The sequence below is a fragment of the Aspergillus piperis genome (assembly GCF_003184755.1).
Source record: "Aspergillus piperis CBS 112811 unplaced genomic scaffold BO85scaffold_11, whole genome shotgun sequence".
Taxonomy (NCBI): domain Eukaryota; kingdom Fungi; phylum Ascomycota; class Eurotiomycetes; order Eurotiales; family Aspergillaceae; genus Aspergillus; species Aspergillus piperis.
The window spans coordinates 131,290-144,426 of record NW_020291601.1 but is presented as its reverse complement, the minus strand read 5'-3'; the positions used below and the strand labels follow the sequence as shown (position 1 = coordinate 144,426).

The 13,137-nt window shown below is 50.7% G+C and overlaps 7 protein-coding genes across 7 annotated transcripts; 4 read left to right on the top strand and 3 right to left on the bottom strand.

Moving 5' to 3' along the window:
* Positions 1-203: 203 nt before the first annotated feature.
* On the top strand, positions 204-2,162 carry BO85DRAFT_374010 (hybrid sensor histidine kinase/response regulator; the record flags this gene model as incomplete). The annotated part of the gene is made up of 1 exon (XM_025656109.1): positions 204-2,162. One exon carries the CDS (start codon positions 204-206, stop codon positions 2,160-2,162), a length of 1,959 nt encoding a protein of 652 aa, XP_025514572.1.
* Positions 2,163-2,459: 297 nt separating this feature from the next.
* Positions 2,460-2,905, bottom strand: BO85DRAFT_38746 (uncharacterized protein). The gene has a single exon (XM_025656672.1). It carries the CDS (start codon positions 2,734-2,736, stop codon positions 2,503-2,505), a length of 234 nt encoding a protein of 77 aa, XP_025514571.1. The 5' UTR covers positions 2,737-2,905; the 3' UTR covers positions 2,460-2,502.
* A 116-nt stretch (positions 2,906-3,021) lies between these two features.
* Positions 3,022-4,732, top strand: BO85DRAFT_422463 (uncharacterized protein). Its single transcript, XM_025657965.1, has 2 exons — positions 3,022-3,338; positions 3,402-4,732. The coding sequence occupies exons 1-2, from the start codon at positions 3,171-3,173 to the stop codon at positions 4,620-4,622; spliced, it is 1,389 nt and encodes a 462-aa protein (XP_025514570.1). The 5' UTR covers positions 3,022-3,170; the 3' UTR covers positions 4,623-4,732.
* Positions 4,733-5,218: 486 nt separating this feature from the next.
* BO85DRAFT_398832 (glutathione-independent formaldehyde dehydrogenase) lies at positions 5,219-6,943 on the bottom strand (the record flags this gene model as incomplete). The annotated part of the gene is made up of 10 exons (XM_025657069.1): positions 6,813-6,943; positions 6,734-6,759; positions 6,625-6,668; positions 6,393-6,566; positions 6,305-6,334; positions 6,153-6,248; positions 6,083-6,097; positions 5,642-6,020; positions 5,514-5,586; positions 5,219-5,455 (listed from the first exon to the last, which is right to left on the bottom strand). The coding sequence occupies exons 1-10, from the start codon at positions 6,927-6,929 to the stop codon at positions 5,219-5,221; spliced, it is 1,191 nt and encodes a 396-aa protein (XP_025514569.1). The 5' UTR covers positions 6,930-6,943.
* A 69-nt stretch (positions 6,944-7,012) lies between these two features.
* Positions 7,013-7,351, bottom strand: BO85DRAFT_488824 (uncharacterized protein; the record flags this gene model as incomplete). Its single annotated transcript, XM_025663564.1, has 1 exon — positions 7,013-7,351. One exon carries the CDS (start codon positions 7,349-7,351, stop codon positions 7,013-7,015), a length of 339 nt encoding a protein of 112 aa, XP_025514568.1.
* Positions 7,352-7,528: 177 nt separating this feature from the next.
* Positions 7,529-9,029, top strand: BO85DRAFT_38698 (sugar phosphate isomerase/epimerase family protein). The gene is made up of 7 exons (XM_025656651.1): positions 7,529-7,761; positions 7,822-7,915; positions 7,982-8,119; positions 8,180-8,338; positions 8,389-8,491; positions 8,553-8,725; positions 8,776-9,029. Exons 1-7 carry the CDS (start codon positions 7,659-7,661, stop codon positions 8,882-8,884), a joined length of 879 nt encoding a protein of 292 aa, XP_025514567.1. The 5' UTR covers positions 7,529-7,658; the 3' UTR covers positions 8,885-9,029.
* Positions 9,030-11,704: 2,675 nt separating this feature from the next.
* BO85DRAFT_38647 (uncharacterized protein) lies at positions 11,705-12,457 on the top strand. Its single transcript, XM_025656633.1, has 2 exons — positions 11,705-12,142; positions 12,198-12,457. The coding sequence occupies exons 1-2, from the start codon at positions 11,837-11,839 to the stop codon at positions 12,363-12,365; spliced, it is 474 nt and encodes a 157-aa protein (XP_025514566.1). The 5' UTR covers positions 11,705-11,836; the 3' UTR covers positions 12,366-12,457.
* The last annotated feature ends 680 nt before the right edge of the window (positions 12,458-13,137 follow it).

The window sequence follows — 13,137 nt, the reverse complement described above, 5'->3', positions numbered from 1 at the left end:
CACAAGAGAATTCCCTATGAGTGCTTTCTGCCCTTCGATCAACAGTGGAAGGTTTCACCATCAGCCACTGCAACCTTGATCGGCACCAGTAGACTCACGGCGCCGCAACCCAACTCTGACCTGGAGCCATTCCTCAAACCTTCCTTTCCCCTTCCCCCCCTTCAGACACCGAGCCCATGCAGACAATAACCAGCAATAGCGCCATGGGCGGCCACCCAGACGTGTCGGCCCAGCAGCTGGCCGACATGATGCCTATCGGGCTGGCTGTCCTTGATCACCAGGACGGGTCCGTCTTCGTGAACAAACGCTTCTTGGAATTGACCACCTGCACCTCCGATCGTGCCTTTGAGTGCTGGTGCCAGTCCATCCATCCCGAGGACTTTGATCGCGTAGCAGCAGCATATCGAGAAGCCTCTCAGTCCTACCATGCCCTCCGCATCGAATACCGTACCCGGTTGCAGCCGTGTCTATGGCGCGTGTGTTTGTTGACGCCACTGGAGGATGAGGAGGAGCGACAACGATTCAACCTGGGACCAGAAGGGGGCTTTGTTTGCACCATCACCGACATCACACAAGAGAAGACGGCGGAATTAACGCAGCGTCGCATTGCCCACGAGGCAGAGGACCGCAAGCAACAACAGGAGCGATTTATCGATATGATCAGCCACGAGGTGCGCAACCCGCTATCGGCCATCCTCCACTGCACTGAGGATATCCTGGAGGCTGTTCATTCCCCGGATAGTGGGGAGGAATTGCGGACGCAGATCGCTGAAGCAGCTGATACCATCAGTCTTTGCGTGGCGCACCAGAAGAAGATCATCGACGACGTACTAACCTACTCCAAATTGGATGCTGCCATGCTGACGCTCTCTCCCCGACGCGTGCAACCGCGCCGGAATGTAGCCACCGCACTGGCCATGTTTCGTCCGGAGCTGCGTAAACATGATATCCAATTCACCTACCAGCTGGACCATTCCTACGCCAACTTGGACATTGATTGGGTCATGGCGGATATGGATCGCATGAGCCAGGTCCTCATCAATCTGCTGTCTAACTCCATCAAGTTCACCGCCAATTCGGGCGACGACAAGCGCATCCGCGTCTCCATCGGTGCGTCTACCCAACGGCCATCCTCCTATCCTCCGAACGTGGTTTTCTTCGACTCAGGTGAGGAGGCACTAAAACTGGACGCGACGTCACAACCTGAATGGGGAGCGGGAGAATACGTGTTTCTGATGGTGGCCGTGAAAGACAATGGGATTGGAATCAGTGACGAGGCGCAGAAGAGGTTGTTTGAGCGCTTCAACCAGGCGACTCCGCGCACCCAGACAATATACGGCGGATCGGGATTAGGTCTGAATGTCAGTCGCAAGTTGTGTCATTTGCACGGTGGAGAGATTGGCGTGAGTTCTAAGGAGGGCGAGGGAAGTACGTTTGGATTCTTTTTCACGGTGCGACGCACTGCAGCAGGACCCGGGGAGGACCCTAGCAAGAGCAACGGAACCACAGAAATTGACCGGATGTGCAGCCAGATCCAGGCAATGGGCAACGAGATGAGTGGATTGACCGAGCGTCACGCCCGACCACGCATTCCCGAGAATCCCTCTGTCACTCACGTCCCGGAGATCTCGCGACACGCCAGCCGAGACAGTCGGCGGCTGCATACAGTGAAGATCGCCAGCGGAGTCCCCTCCCCGGCGTCGAGAGGTTCACCTGTGTCAGAGGACGAGGATCATCAGGCCCCCGAAAAGCCGCGAAGTGAACCGCGGTCACACCCGCGCGAACGGCGCATTTTGTTAGTGGAAGACAATGTCATCAACAAACGCATCCTCTCGCGCAAGCTCCAGACCTCCGGTTTTCAGGTCAGCGAAGCGAGTAATGGCCAGGAGGCGGTAGATGCGGTCCAGCAGCAGGGGAGGTTTGACTGTGTACTGATGGATCAGGTCATGCCCATCATGGACGGCACAACGGCTTCACGGGCCATTCGCCAGTTGGATGGACCCAGGGCGCAGGTCCCTATTCTCGGGGTTACAGCCAATGTACGGACGGCTCAGAAGGATGAGATGCTGGCGGCGGGGATGAACGACATTATCTACAAGCCGTATAAGATGCCGGATTTGATCGAGCGGATCAAACAGCTGCAGCAGAAGGGTCAGGAATGACCCGATGGGCCATCTGTGGAACCACACCGTACAACTATGGCGGGTGGTACGGGATCATACGTCTTTGGCAGGAATTGGCATATGGATACTGTGCGAGAAATTATGAGAACCAATCAATCAACGATCGTGATGATTGTCAGCTCATAACGCATTCTCACCCAGAGTTGTACATTGCGTCGCTGTGGCGGGCCTTAGGAAGATTTTATCTTGCAGGGATAGCATCCAGAAAGCACCGCATTTTGAGTCTTCATTAGACGGATCCTGTCAATAGCCTCGATCGTGACACGAGCGAAAAATATGCGTCGCATCCAGAGTGGACAGACGGTTGACAGGGTGACATTCAGTATCCCTGGTCCCTGAGTGCGAGAAGGGAGAACGCCAACGCCGTCACAAAGACAGTGGCAGTCGGTGTCACGAAAAAGACTCTTCTGGTTCTGATGTTGACGCTGGTTCTGCGGAGCGACAAGAGCCAGATGACTGCTTCGTTATCGTTGCTCGGCGCGTCCTTACCATGAAGTGGAAGAATAAGCAGCCAGTTGCTAGGTTGGTGCTTTCTGTTATAACTTCGAATCATGAACGACAGATGAATTGGTGCCCCGTCAATGGAGCTTTTTCTAGTATCATCAATCCAAGCATGGGTACACAACGAGCATAACCGCCGAAGGTTTTACTCCGGACTCCGACGAGGATCGACACCTCCCAGCTCAAGATTAAGTTGGTTGTTCAACCCCGGTATCAAGAACAGTTTGATAGGTCATCGTTCGTTGATCTGCCAGCCATTCGGTCGGCCATGGGATTCGAATGAGTCAGGAGTTCGCTTGCCAGAAGCCAGTGGAACTAGAAAATAATCAACTCATGTATCAACCTTGCACGAGCGAACCTTGTTCCAGTGTGACATAATCCAGCTGGTTCTCCGCAGAATAAATCCAGCGCGAAGCCAATGCAGACCGTTGTGGAGTACTCTACATTTCAAGCATCCTGTGCGGAAGAAGAAACAACATCCACGCCATGGAGAGAGTCAAGTATCGTTGTCGAAGTGTCCACCCTCTTACTTGCAATGCCATGATCTTCACCGGGCTTATTGTGGATGCGCCTCTAGATGAAATCGTGTTGAGGCAGACGGCAGCTCAGCTGGTAAAAGCGTGGCCTGCTCTGGGAGGGCAGCTTTACCGGTCGGTCAGTGATTAGTATCCATCATTGAACCCCGGGCGCAATGACGATTTTCTGAACTTGAGACAGTGCCGCCCGTATGCACTTTCCACTGGCTCGACTGTCGACTTTGCAAGTCGGACGCTTCCCAAAGGTGCAGCATCCTGGAAACATGGCGTGCTCCAGTCTAAAGAATGCAACCAACCGACAATTATTGAGGCCCTCGACCCTGAAGAACTGGATGTTGCTTTTATCTTCAATGTACCTGCCAGACCTGCGAATGTCTTCCTCGTTCGCGTCACGTTTCTCCAGAACGCCACTCTACTTTGCTTCGGCATCAGCCATCATCTGGCCGACGGCACTGCCGCCTACGACGTAATTCGGGCCTATTGTGACCTGCTCGCTGGTCAACCTATCACATCTCCCCTGTTACCACCCGATGCTTCTGGTCACCGGATGTCCGACAGAGTGATACTCAATGACCCGCAGGAATTGTTGGTTCGATCCATAACCTATGCCGAGCATCTGGCCAACTTCACCTTTGGGTTCTGGCCGACTCTACTACTGATAGCCAGAGTAGTCTGGTGTCTACTGCTGCGCAAGCTACGTCTGCAGGAAACCTTGGAGGAACGGTACATTTACCTGCCAAATGACTGGGTAGGCGCCGTGCACAAACGAGCACTCGACGCTTTCGCCGCCATGCCTGTTGGTGCCCAGCCGACCAGGAACAACGTCATCAATGCCTGGTTTCTAAAAACTGTCTATTGTACTTTTCCGAGCAGTCGAGCTGAGATGTATTTCTATGGTCCGCTCAGCTATCGGCGTGTGGTTGAACCTGCCCAGCCAGGGACCTACTGGATTCATAACAGCATCGGACTACTGCGGCAAAAGCTGTCAGTGTCTCAGATCCAGAATGAGCCCGTAGCCATCCTGGCGGGTGAACTTCGTTTGGCCAGCTTGCGATACACCTCTCCGGCGTCCATCAAGGCGTTCCTGCGGGTGTGCGAGGATCATGCGTTACAACGGATGTTGCCGAAAATTCCCGCGAACGGAAGGATGCCGATGGTTATGATCACCACGTGGACAAGTTTCGATTTCGCATGCCTCGACTTTTCTAGAGCTGCATGCGATCAGAGCAAACCGGTCAGAGTTCTCTTCGTGCACCCCCTTGTTCGGAGCCTGCGACAGGGAGTGTGGCCGTCTGCATATACGCTGAAAGGTGCACAGAAAGGTGGGTATTGGCTGCGAGCCTGGAATACTCCGTCTGGATGGAAGAGGATCAGTCAAATGGTTAATGTTGATACTCTATAATGTTTCAGCCGGATCGAATCTATGTGAGGTAGACAGGTATCGCCCCTAGAGATCCATAGTTGAGTGTAATATACCCCTTTCACAAATGAGAGAATATGTTATCGTGGGACAAGATGTAGAATCAACTCCCCGTAATCATTCCTGTTTTATGCCCCTGCAATCCAAGCAGTAGGGTATAGGTTTACTCTGTCCGCAGAGCGTGCCATTCCTTTTGCGAAAGTGACATTCGGTGGCTGGTCGAGGAAGCGGGCACTAGTAGCTACTAGTGGTCAAGTGGCCGCCGACCGAGGGACAGGGATTCTTGGTACAAGTATGCACCAAGATACCAATGGGTTGACGCCTGCATCGGACTACTATCGTTTGCTCCCAGCTGGGTTGTCTTCTCCGCAGGGCCCTCCAACCCCAATCGGGAAATAGTTGTCGCTGCGTGGAGTGGACAAACATTCCGTGTCAGACTCCATTCCCCCGAGAACATTTTATGAGGAAGAAATATACGCCATGTACTCGAGAGGAATTTCAATCAATTGTACATATGCTAAACGATGAACAACACTCTTCTCTACTATAATTGCAACAAACCATGACATCCACGGAATCTACAGCGAGGAACCCGCCGGTGGCCGCTTGCTGGGGAATCCGCCATTGGGATGAATGATAACCTTGGTATAGCCGTCCACACGCTTGTCGAATTTGTCGTATGCCGTCTCTGCCTCTTCAATTCCAATCTCATGAGACACCACGAAGCTGGGGCGCGCCTTGCCGGCAATGATCAGGTCTCGTAGCTGCCGGTTGTAGGCCTTGACGTTACACTGGCCCGTGCCGAGGGAGAGTCCCTACTCACAATGTCAGCATCAGTGAATCCTATCCCAAAAGAGTAGGCATCTACTATACCTTCTCGAAGAGCTTGCCAAAGCTGAGGCTAATCATCCCCTTCGCAGCCGATGCATCACCCGCACCGGGGTCACTGGTCAGTCGTCAGCCAACATACTCCGTCGCAGTGCGATGCGGGGGTGACAAACCTAGGAACATAGAGTCCGGGAATACCCAGTCCACCACACGCGCGAGTCACGCGAATCATGTTCTCGAGCACGATGTTCGGCTGCTCGGTCGAGTTATCTTTACCGACAGCTTGGTATCCAACAGCATCCACGGACCGATCCACCATATCTCCGTTGTGTGCAATGATCTGATCGACGGCATCGCCCGCGGTAAAATCAATGGGGGTAGCACCGATCCGCTCCGCTGCCCTCAATCGTTCGGGAACCCGATCTACCACGTACACGCGAGATGCACCGCGCAGCTGGGCGGAGTATGCTGCCATGAGACCAACGGGACCGGCCCCGAAGACTGCTACGCTGTCACCTGGCTGAAAGCCCGATATTTCGATGCCGTGCCATCCTACTCATATTAGCAGATGTAGTCTGGGGGGTGGGATCAACGGGCTTCGTGGAGGAATATACCTGTGGGGAAAATATCTGGTATGCCTATTAGTCAACCGATCAACCAAGAGTGAGAGCATCGACTGCCTACCTGCCAGCAGAATAAAGTCCGCTTCGTGTTCGGTTCCTGGGGGGAGCTTCAGGGCATTGAAATCAGCGTAGGGAACCCGCAGGTACTGTGCCTGGCCTGATGGTTCACTCGGTTAGCTTGAGGCTGTCTAACAGTAAGGGGGTCACACAGACCTCCACGGTAGGGTCCCATAGCCACGTATCCTGTGGAATTCGATGTCAACGCGAAGCCACGCACAGCGCTCACTCAGAAGAAACGAACCGTATGCGCCACCAGCAAAGCCAGGATTCACACCTGTGCAAAACGCTGTCTTCCCTTCCTCACAGTTCCGACAACGACCATCCGCAACGTTGAATGGCATGACCACACGGTCGCCCTTCTTCAGTAGGGTGACTCCTTCCCCGAGTTCTTCGACAAGACCGAGATTCTCGTGTCCTAGATTGTTCCATCCACGTCAGAATGGGCAGAGATGCAAAAGTAAGGTGAATTGTACCAAAAGTGATGCCTGGCTCTGCCGCCGTCCTTCCTTCGTACATACTGGGGATGTGTGAGCAACATCTGTGTACGAACTCTCTTCTACCCTACTCCCCAATTGCACTCACTGCAGATCAGAACCACAGATGGCTGCCTGTTATGGCTGTCAGTAACTGGGCGGAAATTGTGCTAGTCTACATAACATACACTGGTAACCTTGACGATAATGTCATCGGGGTGCTCCAGCTTGGGCCGCTCCACCTCTTGCACCTTGACCGTGAATGGCCCGACATAGTTCAATGCCTTCATGGATTGGACTGCCATTTTTGCTCAGATTGATGAATCAAATCCGTCAAAGACAATGGTAATTGCAGTGATGTTTGCTAAATGCCGGCCATTCTACATATTTATGGGGGGTATAAATCAATCGAGGAGTGGGGTGAGGGGAACGACATGAGGAGTGGGGGGAAAAGGTGGGGGAGGGGCGAGACGTAAAGACCAGCGGACCGCGTCTGGCTTGTCGATGCCGACCGGGTGCGGAACAGAATTCCCAGGCCGAACATTGAACCGGCTTTAGATGGCCAGAGCAAGTTGATGTTGTGATCCATGATGCTGTAGCCGTCCTTCTCTGGGCAACCGGGGAGGAAATGGCCGTAGTAGGAGAACTCCTCCGCGGGCACATCCTCGACGCTAACCCGGAGGGGACTAGTCGCTCTGCCATCAATTGGGGAAAGTGGAGCGGCCATGGCGGGTTAAATTTCCCGATCAGTGATATCCCCTGCTGGGAAAGCATCAAAGGAATTCAGAGTCACTTCCCAAGGGCAGATCACGATGGCGACATCTGCGGAGTCCTCCAAAGTATGGCCTTTGGTGATAGGGCAAAGCGTCATGGATCGGCTCTTTGTCATCCATATCCACCCGATTTATAGCCCCGCTATCTCCTCGCAGCCTGCCAGACAAGCTCGTAGCAAGCAAGCAAGCAATTGTTGCGTGCGTACCCTTCAGGAGACCAGCCAAATCCCTAAGGAGCTTGCACCTTCGTAATTCTCAGTCATGGTTGTTATCTCACGTTTCAGATCCCTCTGGGGCATTGATCCCGGTCCGGAGCAGTCGGAATGGAGAAAGAAGTTGGTTGAGTTCAAGGCTCACGGCTACGGTAAGCTAGCGCCTGCACTGCAATTCCCCCAAAGGCTAAACTAACGAGTTATCCTAATAGCTGGAATCGAGATTGATTTTGCTTTTATGACACCCGAGGAACTGCAGCTTCTCCGCAAGAACTGTGATGAGGTGGGACTGGAAATTAGCATTCTGTCAGTATCTCGACTATAATGTAGTAGCTGCCCATTGGAACGGCAATTGAGCTGATTGCTTTGCAGCCTCTTCTCCGCATGGCCAAAATATGTCGGCCCCCGCCCTCGTGGCTTGACCCCAGATGCTCACCTCGAGTTCTACCGAGGACAACTTCGCCTAGCGACCATCTTGAAGCCAGTGGTTATCAATGCACAATCCGGAGCGTACGTCCCCTCCACTCCGGGTATACCACGATTAAGATGTTGACTCGCTATCTTCCTCAGAGACTACTGGAGCTTTGATGAATCTGTCTACTTCTACCAAAGAGCTCTTCAGGTAGAAAAGGAAGAGGGTTTCGAGGGCATAGTCTGCCACGAAACGCACCGAAACAGATCTCTCTTCAACCCTTATTCGGCCGACTACATTCTACAGAGAGTCCCAGAGTACGTAAATTTGGTTATGGGTCATCCCCAGTTCGATACTGATTACGCAGGTTACGTATCACTGCCGACATCTCACATTGGGTGGTCGTCTGCGAGAGACTCCTAGATCAAGGCGAAGAAGACCGTGAGATCCTCGACCGCGTGATCCCACGTGTAAGGATGCCCCTCGTTCGAACAGAAGCAGTACAGAATCAATGATTGACATATCTATTAGGTCGGCCATATCCATGCACGTATGGGAACACAGCAGTCGTCACAGTGCCCAGAGCCTCTAAACCCTGCATTTGCTCCCGAGCGGCAATTCTTTGAGGAACTGTGGCTCCGAATCATCAAGTCAAGACAGCAAAAAGATCCGAACTGCCGGATCACATGGGTTCCGGAGTACGGGTGAGTAGCGATTAATCCGTGGTTGTTGAGCATCCTAACATTATACACAGTCCATTCCCATATCATCCAATCGGAACTGCTCACACCTACGAGGAGCTGGCGGACAGTGAAGGGAAACGACTGCAAGCGCTGTTTGAGTCGGCTGTTGCGCAGTCATAATATGTGATGATCATTTAGTCGGGAACATAGATACTACTGGAATAGACAACAGCTAGACTACGGCTGTGTACTGATCCCAGACTTCTGCAGTCAAACTAGTAGATCAATATATACTACTGTTCTAAGAAGACGAACATGCTATCAACGATAACCCGCGTTATATTCGCTCGCCGGTGCATATATAATAGGGTGTTAATTGAGGCTGTGGTAACGCCTTTGCTTCTCTTTTTTCTTGCACCCTGATGTTGGTTTTCTTTCGACGACTGACGCAACATACTCAATCCTAGAAGGCACCGAGAACATCCAGCAGAGGATGATTATTCTTCCTTCTAATACATTTTAAATGAGATATGAATATATGTAAAGATAGTTTTATGGATGATATGGCTATAATAGATGTCTTTCGGAAACGTGGTAAAGATATCGACATGATGTGTTGTCATCAGACATGCTAAAGCTCAGGGTTCAGTACCCAAGGAATGGTTTTCATCGACTAATAGTTATTCTTTAATACAAATTTCAGAAAGTTCAAGCTGTCGACGAAGGCACATCGCTACAGAAATTACACGTATTCATCCAAAAGGGGTAGCCGAGCGCCACGCAAGCTAACGCAGTGAGGGAGTGAGTATGAATTATTGAATAATCAACGCCTTGTCTCTATTCCGGATAGCAAAGGATTTATAGCTCCTCGACTAGTGTGATCTTTGGATAATCCCAATCGTGCTCCCTCAGCTTGAACTTGGTTTCATAGGTGCACAATCAGACATCTCAACCAGCCATTAGACCCTATATGTTGAATATATCCGATGACTGCGCCTTCCTTGACGTGTGAAAGAACCAATTGAAAGCGTAAGGATGGGAAGTCCATTCTGTTAACAAGGGGGCTCTCTTGTAAAACGTGGAATCCTTGCTACTATCAATAATGGAACTCTGGGTCGACCCTCACATTGTGGAGTGCCCTACAAACCGTCCAGAGAAAGCAATGCACATCGACTGGTAACTACGTCAGTGGTTAACAGACCAACCAGCCCAATAGACACGAAGATATCATGTAGCCGCGTCTGCAGGATGTCTACTAGTTATCCAGTAGCGTTAGAAGCTGTGTTACATACATAACCAACCAGTGGGGTTGAGGGAGTTCATTTGTCATAAAGCTAGTGGGAATAAGCAATGAAGGTCTCAACGATATCTAGGCCAACAGCTACTCCGCGGTGGTCGAGGCGTCTGGAATGCCGTTAGCAGGCGTACCGACTCTTGGATATCTGTAGAGTTTTGTCACGTCTTCTTGCTCAGACGTATGACTTCCTACTTATTTGCTTTACGAACCATCGGTATACTTCATAGTCTTAGATGCATGAGATGAGTAGGTGAGATTACCTTAATGCTACAAAGAAACACGAAGGGATTTTCCTATTGGATCAATTCATATATAACTTTCACTCCGGCTCGCAATCCCTGGCGGTATGGACAAGCGAGGTAACCCCTGATGATTCCGATGGACCTTCAACACCTGCATTCAGAGAGGTGTCGAACGTAATCAAAAGACTCTATGGTCAATCTCACAAACAGTTCATAAGTGCATAATGGATGTACAAAGGTCTGCTTCGTAGTTCACAGCGGTTTTTGAACCACGGGAAAACCAAGCATGAATACCGGGGCAACAATCCTGTCACGACGCATTCACGGACAATCATTACAATTTTTAGAGAGAAGGTCCGAAGTCAGCTCGAAAGGTTGCATGCCCGAGCGATCCGGTAAAAGATACGCTTTTTGCCCCAGAGTTTTCAAATCAAGACTTCCATTCAAAAGGCAGGGGAAGGGAAATTAACAATGCCCGATCATCCTATTCTGCAGCCACACTATAAGCTTAGTGCAGAATGCACGACGCCCCGATAGAGCTACAAAACATCAAGCATTCGTGAATGCAAACTGGTGCACCCGACAGGAACGACAATCTACTTCAAAGAGGTCTTGTTTCATTACCTCCGAGATCCCGAATGAATTGAGTTTTGGGAATCGTTTTTTTGGTAGACCCTGAGTCTGGGCATAGCGGCTATAACCGGCTCAAGCTACAGCACAAGATCGAGTGGGGGATCGGCGTTTCATAGCATTATAAGCTGTATCCGCTCGACTGTATACAGCGCAGAGACCTAGGTGACCCTCACATTTTAGACTTCCCAATCAGATTTGTAACTCACATTGCTAATCTTGACAATTAGTTCTCTGCGGGATGCTACCGAGCAAAACCTGTGACCAGATGCACCTGTTCTGCTGCTCTGAAGAAGATACTCCGAGCCGATGCTTTGTAACCGCACAATACCTGCAGGCGAATAATTAGCGCGCAATTGGATATGGGCTGATTGGCTGATGCATTAATTGATGCATTAATTTGCCAGACGCTAGAAGGGCTTGTTGGGCTGGACAGGGGAGCTCCTGTTCATGCACGCGTTCAAGATGTGATCGGAGATTGCAGCATGCTGTGGGTTTGGGGGGGACATGGAGACCGACATTTCCACCATTCTGGGAAGGCGACCTTCAGAGCTACAATACTTCATGGCTCTATCACTTTTTTTATGATGAGACCGAGAAATACGACGAGGATTGATTTTTCCATAGAAAACAAGACCCAACATGGACAGAAACAGAACATGACAGCTAACAAATGTTTCAGCGCTCCTGGGCGATGATCAGCGGCGGTTAGATCCGCGAGATCTGCAATTATAGTGGAAACTGTAAGGATAGAATCACATAGCCATGGTCAGGATTTTGGTCCGGCCACCCGAGAGACATGCCCCGGTCAGCACTAATACATACAAACTGCAATATTCAGAGGTCAGGCATATTAGGCGCAAATCTTCTAGTTATAAATTGTGACGCAAGTCCGCTTATCGTTTGATTCCGCCAGATCAATCAATCTCTCATCACAACGCCGCCTTGTTCATTACCTTCACCATGCGATTCCTACAAACCGCTCTTGTGGCTGCAAGCATTGCTCTATATTCACCTACCCTGGCCCAAGAGTTTTCCGGTCAGGGGTACACTCAGGTGGCCTCTGAAAATGGAGTGGAGTATCTTGGATGCCTCACCAATAGCGGTCAGTGGGATCTTTCTGCCTGTGCCGGGGTCACAGCCCGTGGAGGGGGTCAGCTGGTTACCCAACAAGGAAACTACTACACTCTCACCGAAGCGTTAGACATCACTGTGACTCCGGACGCTGGAGATGCCAAATACTGGTCTAGCACGGGCTACAATTCTTTTGTAAGTACATGAGTAATTTACACAACAGGGCTTGTACTTATAATGTCTCTTGCAGGGCGAGCCAAGCAACCTTGAAGCTGATGGTGGTGTTGAACACAATGGGGGAGGCGGCCCGTACTGGTATGCGGCCGCTGAGCCTACCGAAGGCGCCCCCGTTACCCTGAGTGCGGAAGAATCGGATGGGGCTCAGCGTGTAGTCCTCGTCTGGAAGTCATATTATTAGAGGTATTGCTCAGAGGGCGCTTATATCGAGTCTATACTACTTTTCTATCTGCAAAAGCTGGTCAGAGAAAGCTGGCAGACCTGTTTCAGAATCTGGTAGAGTTGAGGCGGACTGTGACATGGCATCTCATTATGGCTTCTTCAATGTCTATGTGTAGTCGACCCTGCAATTGCCGGTGTCAGCTTAACCCTGTTTTGTACAAAGCATGTCAGACCTACCATCCCATATGCTAAATATACGCTGCAATGCTCTGGTCTTCTTTGGGGCATCAAGTCCACTGGTTTTGGTTAAAGGACAGGCTACCATGCCTGTAACTATACACTTTCTGGTGATAGTCAGGGACTCTAAATAGCCACGAATTCCACTCTTTGAGAGTGTGAACAATATCGCATGTAATGGGCCTAGAGTATGAATTGTCGTAGTATGAATATGAGGCTCACCAAGTCCTCCAATGGAGTTACACGGCATTACAGGATAGACTTCATGGGGCCGGGATCTTTCCGCGGCATTCATCTCTGGAGTTGTGAATGGTTGGTCAAACAAAACGAACCTGTGTTGCCTTTCAGATTAGTGGCCAGATGCGTTGATTACCTGGCTCAAAGGAATGTCTAATGTGAATGAGCTTCTTAATCAAGAAAAGTCCTGTGTCTTAGCATGGCTTTGTAATCATTATATATCATCGTCTACGTAAATTGCCATAAGTAGTTCTCCTGGAAAAGCTGTGTCCTCGTTGAATGACGTAACACATTTCAATAATATGGGAACACTTCTG

Coding starts and splice junctions, on each gene's coding strand:
- BO85DRAFT_38698 (XM_025656651.1), top strand. CDS start 7,659: ATGGTTGTTATCTCACGTTTCAGATCCCTCTGGGGCATTGATCCCGGT. Junction 7,762..7,821: donor GTTCAAGGCTCACGGCTACG/GTAAGCTAGCGC, acceptor TTATCCTAATAG/CTGGAATCGAGATTGATTTT. Junction 8,120..8,179: donor ATCAATGCACAATCCGGAGC/GTACGTCCCCTC, acceptor TATCTTCCTCAG/AGACTACTGGAGCTTTGATG.
- BO85DRAFT_38647 (XM_025656633.1), top strand. CDS start 11,837: ATGCGATTCCTACAAACCGCTCTTGTGGCTGCAAGCATTGCTCTATAT. Junction 12,143..12,197: donor GCACGGGCTACAATTCTTTT/GTAAGTACATGA, acceptor TGTCTCTTGCAG/GGCGAGCCAAGCAACCTTGA.
- BO85DRAFT_422463 (XM_025657965.1), top strand. CDS start 3,171: ATGGAGAGAGTCAAGTATCGTTGTCGAAGTGTCCACCCTCTTACTTGC. Junction 3,339..3,401: donor GAGGGCAGCTTTACCGGTCG/GTCAGTGATTAG, acceptor AACTTGAGACAG/TGCCGCCCGTATGCACTTTC.
- BO85DRAFT_38746 (XM_025656672.1), bottom strand. CDS start 2,736: ATGATTCGAAGTTATAACAGAAAGCACCAACCTAGCAACTGGCTGCTT.